Below are 5,624 nucleotides of genomic sequence, written 5' to 3'. Positions count from 1 at the left end.
ATATATATGTGTGTGTATGTGTGTGCGCAAGTTAAATGTAATATAAAACATATTTATTTATATAGATATATACGTGTGTGTGTGGACATATTTATATATATGTACATACACATTATAAATATATAAATTATATAATTACATTGCAGTTAAAAATACTTCTTTATTGCCGAGTAGAATCTACCCGCATAATTTTTTAGACAAGATGATCTCAACTGCTTTTCTCAACTAGCTTTGTCTTTAAGTTTTGTTACCTCCAGACAGGTAGAGAAAAGGTCCTTTAATATTAGTCCTTGGGATTTTTTTTCTCAAATTCTTTCATAAGGAACACAAGGAACAGTAATTTTCTCTTCCTTGTCATTGTGCAGACAAGTAGCGTGGCATGGTTGTACTTTTTCCAGAGTATCAGAGGTAGGTCTGGGGACACCAAATAGTAGATAAAAGAGGGCAGGTAACAAAAGTGCCAAAAGCAACCGATGTCAACTGATGTCAAAAGAAGACATTGCTGAAGCCAGCGGCTGTTAACAAGGTACTGCACGAGATAAAAGACGCAGTATGCGAAGGATAGATTCCTGACAATCAACAAATAAAACGACGAAGTTTCTAACGACCTGCGCGGGGAAAACCGATATTTCTTTTCGTGAAAGTACAAAAGAATATCTCTTGGAGGCGATAAGATAATCAATGGAAAGTCCATTCTATCCATTTCTATGAATGCAGGGAAGTCCATTCTTCTATCCAGTTCCATGACTAAAGGTACGCTGGAATGATTCGGTACCTTCTGCACAGTTTGCTCTGAGAACCTTCAACTCGTAAAAACATTTGCGTGTACTTATACAAAGTACGTGGCTTTTGTGGACTGATCGACAGTGTTCCACTAATCGGACTAAATCGGATATCACAGCGTGGTATCATGGAAATTAAGTTTAGAAACCCAATAAAAATTCTGTTCACTCGAAGTAGAAACCTCTAACTTATTCGAGTGAATAGAATCTTTACTAGGCTTCTAAACTTCGTTTCAACGATACCATGCTGTTCTCCGACTTAGTTTGATTAGTGGAACACCGTCGGTCTGTACGCGAAAGCCGCACGATTTGTACATTACACAGATGTCTTCACGACTTGGCAGTTCTATGATGCAAAAAGTCCAGCACTCCCTTAAGTCCAGTTTCACCATCGCCGCTTAACTTTGACCTTCGTTTAAAACATCCTGCGTCCCTTTCTAGTGGCTGTCCCTCTAGAAGGAGAAAAAGAATGAATTACACCAACAATAAGATCAAAGTTAAGCGACGTCGGTGAAACTAGGCCTTGGAACTGGGGGAAAAAAAACGTGAGGAGTAAGTCACACCAAGGTTGAAATGATCTCGCATTGTGGCAGAAACGGTCAGTAGGGCTAAAACATCGTGCGTCACCTTTCGACCGGCCGGTGGCACGTGCCGTTTGACGTTTGGGGGAAAAACTTGGGGAAAGACGAGCGGTGAAGGGAGCAGAGGCTTTGGCGGCCAAGGTGCCAACGTGGGACCGGGACTATTTCCACGTTCTCGGACGCGAGCCCAGCCTCTGCCAGACGTGGCGGACGCGGGAGAATGATTTTTGGCGGCGGGACAGCGTTTTTCACCAGATCAGACCCAATTTCTCGAACGGCCGTCTGATTATGTTTACATGCCGCGGTTAAATATAGAGAGTGCCTATGTATCTAGCGGCGGGAAGCCGCGCGCGTTCTCGGAGGCGATCTCGAAGCAACGTCGAGAGCGCGGCGAGGGTACTTTTCCTTCCTTTTCTTTTCTTTTCTTCCGCCCTCCTCCTCCCCCGTTGTCGTCCACCTCTTCATCGAGCGGGAGCGATTTTCAAACGCGAGGCCGAAGCCGCACGGCCGGCGCAAAAAGCTCTCTCTCTCTCCTCTCTCTCTCTTTCTCTCGTCGCAAGGTTTTAATTTTACGCCGCGTCGCGCGCGTGTCAGCGGCGCTACGTCGACGGCGCTGCTATTCGTTCAAAACGGGCTTCATGAGCGACACGCGCCGATTCTCTCTCGATCACCCTACGCACGGGCTTACTGTCCGGGCACAAAGAGAGGCGACGGCGGCGCGTGTCAACCGGGTTGCGTAACGAAACGTAAACGCGTTGCTCCCGGGGCAGCCGTCGGTGACATTGAAAACTGGATCCAGGACGGGGCGTAAGGCGCCGCGCGATCGAAGCCGATGCGATCGAGCGCGCGTGGGCCTCGTGGCCATGCGATCGGTCCACGAATTCCCCGGCGACGATCGCGTCCCCCCCGCCGGGACACCCGGAGGTGGCACGGAAAAATGAAAAACACTTGGAATGGACGTACCGAATATCAACTCGTGGGTGACCGTCTGCTCCGCGCTGCTCCGTGGCATGTCGAAGGCGGGTGGGGGGGGTGGCGGTGGAAGTAGCGGCTGCATGGCGTTCTCCATGTCCTCCTCTCGCTCTCCTCCGTCGCTCGCTCGCTCTCACGCTCCTGTCCCTGCCCCCGTCTCTGCCGCGCCGCGCACTTGTCACCGTATCGTCGTTCCCGCTGGATGTGTCACGCTCGGGAAACGGAAAACGGACTCGGGCCGCTCAATCGACGCGCATTTCGCGGCAACGCGGTACGCCCATATCCGCGTCGAGAAACGTCACACTCTCTCTCTCTCTCTCTCTCGCTCTCTATCTTTTTCTCTGTCTCTATCTCGCCTCCGTGTATCGCGTACGTGCACACGTGTGTTCGTCTCGCGCGCGTGTCGCGGTGACGTACGTATGCACGCACGTATCCTACGTGTGTGCTGCGCGCGCGGTGTGTGCGAAGTACGCGAGAATACGGCGTAGAGGAGCGAGAGCTCCGATATTGCGCGTGCAGAAGGTGCAGGTGGAGCACGCACCGGCGCGACGTCGCCTCGTCCGCCCGTCGTCGTCGTCGTCGTCGTCGCCGCCGCCACCACCTCGTACTCCCGCGGGAGAGGTCACGGTTTTCAGCACCCGCCGCCGCCGCCGCCGCCGCCGCCGCTGCGGGCCCTTTTTACATGGTCACCAACCGCAGACCGCCCGATTCGCCGCGCCCGAATGGTGCGGACGGACCCGCCAGCCGTGTCGCCGGACCCGTGCACGTTTTCGCTACTGCGCGTTCCGCGCGTCTCTCGCGCAGCCGCCGCGCGCCACCACTCATTGGCCGCCGCGCGCCGCCGCTCATTGGCCGCTGCGCGCGCTGACCGCTCAGGCGCGTGTCGCCCCGACTCGGCGCCCCGGGCTGGCCCGGCGGCTCGGAGAAACGTACCCGGCGGCGAATTCGGTGGCCGACGGCGCGGACTCGATCGGCACGCGCGTACGCGACGCGTATAAACGCGTCCAATAAAATGCCCTGTCGTCGAGTTACCGTTACCGTCTCGACGGAGACACTTGGCGGCGCGTAACGGTCGGGCAAGACGCATTTGCGCCGGCACCTTGGCGAACGTTGCGCTCCCAATGACGCGCCCCGTCGAAGTCGCCGTCCGATCCTGAGGCGGGGTTAAACAAAGTGCGAGGAATCCACTTGGACCCGTCGCTGTTGTAACATTTCATACGTATTTCACATGACGGCTGCTGCGACACGGACGGCCGTGCTCCCCGAGGCGACTGCTCCGCGCATATAGATATAGATACTCGATGCCGAAATCGATGAGATAAAAGACAAAGGGAGAGATACCGCGGCGTAGTTCAACACACATTTAAATATAAACTGATATAAACGCAGTTTCGTCGAGAGCGGAGTTTAACCAACAGCGAGAGCTCGGCGGCTTGCACTAGCGCGCACCAAGTGCGCGCTGACGCTTGTTCGCGGTCTATTCTTATATTTAAGAATCGCCTTAAATACTTTTTGAAACACTTCTCAGCCGGCAAAACGATCTGTACGACATTCGCACGCGGGGAGAATTTTCTCTTAAAATTTACTGCACGGTTCTACTATAATTACAAGTAGAACGTATGGTAAAAGTTAAAAAAAAAACTCATCAAATTCTTTGCAATGCCACGATTACGTGGTTTTCAGGATAAATTTTACGAAAAAATTCTCTCCGCGTACGGATCATTTTTTTTTGCTAAATAGTTTTTGGACACGTACTCGAGATGACCATAAATATGTAAGAGTGGATCCCGAACAGGTCTTGGTGTACGCACTCGGTGCGTATCTAGTGCAAGCTGCCGAATTCGCTTCGAGCTATCGGAAGTTACCCCAGTGAGAAGTGATTCGTCGAAACGATGCGACGTCGACGCTGTCAAATTGACGTTGATTCGACATCGATTTGACGGTGTCAATGTCGATCGAGTCATTTCTCGCTGGAACATTCTCTTCGCCCTCGCGCCGATGGCTTGACACGGCCCTGCTCTCGAGGATCTCGTGCGATTTCTTATCTCCGTCTCTCCCTCTCTCTCTCTCTCTCTCTCTCTGGTGCTTTTTTTTATTTGTACGAAGTAGTTCCAAAGTGTCGAACGCAGCCTCTGATATTATTCGTCGCGATCGCGAAAAAGACCATGTAACGCGCGCAGCCGGAATATCTTATGCGATTCCATTCCCGGCGGAGGGCTTTGTATACCGCGTTCTCGTTAATTCTATGTATCGATTTTTCCTTATTGATAATCAAGGTCGGCACGGCGCGCGTTGCATCACGCTGCGATCGTAAAACGGGAGAGGAAACGAGGGAACGCGCCGTCGGATTGGCGCGCGAGTCGAGCAATTAATTCGTTGATCACGCAAAAGTGACGAAGAGAAAGGGTGGAGCGCAAGAATCGATAATAAAAAAATATATATATTTCTCCTTTTTCAGCGGGACCCGCGGGGTGTTATTCCGCCTCGAGCCAGCTTTCTCGCGGAAGTTTCGCGCGGAGGAATACAATCGGATACCCCTACATATTTTACAATCTGGAAGAATCTATGCGAGGAAACTTCTTAATTTAGTATTCCCTGTTCCCTTTTCGTTTCAGCCCGAGTATCGACCGGTTGCCGGACGAAGTTACGTAACACATAAATGGAGCAAGAGTATATGGAGCCATTATGAGTCTCCGAGAACTAATTCCCGGTTTCGATTACATTTTCGGCCAGTCGCATCTGGTAAACGAGGGAGAAACGCGTTTAAAATGCAAACGAGACGATCACCGGATCTCAACGGACCGAGTTAGCTCGTCGGAATAAAACCCGACTTACGGTACAGCTAATACAATCAGAAAACCAGAAGTTTATCTTGAAAATTTAACGGAGTGGCACGCAAACATCGCGCTGACAAACTCGCTGCCGGGCTCGAGTAGCCGAGAGCAGATACTTGCGCTGTATCGCTCTCGATCGTTCTCTCCGGTCAGTCGACTACCGGGTTGCATTACAAAATATGTGACGGATAGAGCAAAAGGGAGAGACGAGGAAACGAGCGTCATTGAGAGACGAGATCTGGGACAGGATAGAATCTTGTCGTTCGGACTTGCTTTCTCGTTTCGCCAATTGGCGCGAAAATTCTTCCATATTCAGTACGCTAGGGATCACTGATGCCTTCCCATATGAATTTAGGCACAGGTCGGACACATACGCGTCTTCCATGTACTCAGAGAAAAAGGTTTCTTTGGATTTGGTATTCCTATTTATAATATTTGATTGAAATTTGGGTAAT

The 5,624-nt window shown here is 51.2% G+C and overlaps 1 protein-coding gene across 1 annotated transcript in view; it reads right to left on the bottom strand.

Moving 5' to 3' along the window:
- Positions 1-2,881, bottom strand: part of LOC105567037 (ribosomal protein S6 kinase alpha-5) — a 54,306-nt gene extending 51,425 nt beyond the window's left edge. The window contains exon 1 of the mRNA XM_012021559.1: positions 2,327-2,881. Within this exon, the coding sequence (XP_011876949.1) occupies positions 2,327-2,432 (106 nt within the window). The 5' untranslated portion in view covers positions 2,433-2,881. The remainder of the gene's footprint in view (positions 1-2,326) is intronic.
- Between the last annotated feature and the right edge of the window lie 2,743 nt (positions 2,882-5,624).

The sequence above is a fragment of the Vollenhovia emeryi genome, unplaced genomic scaffold (assembly GCF_000949405.1).
Source record: "Vollenhovia emeryi isolate VEMERY1.0 unplaced genomic scaffold, V.emery_V1.0 DF939141.1, whole genome shotgun sequence".
In the NCBI taxonomy this organism is placed as follows: Eukaryota; Metazoa; Arthropoda; class Insecta; order Hymenoptera; family Formicidae; genus Vollenhovia; species Vollenhovia emeryi.
The sequence above is the reverse complement of the archived record's forward strand: the minus strand, read 5'-3'. Positions and strand labels throughout refer to the sequence as shown.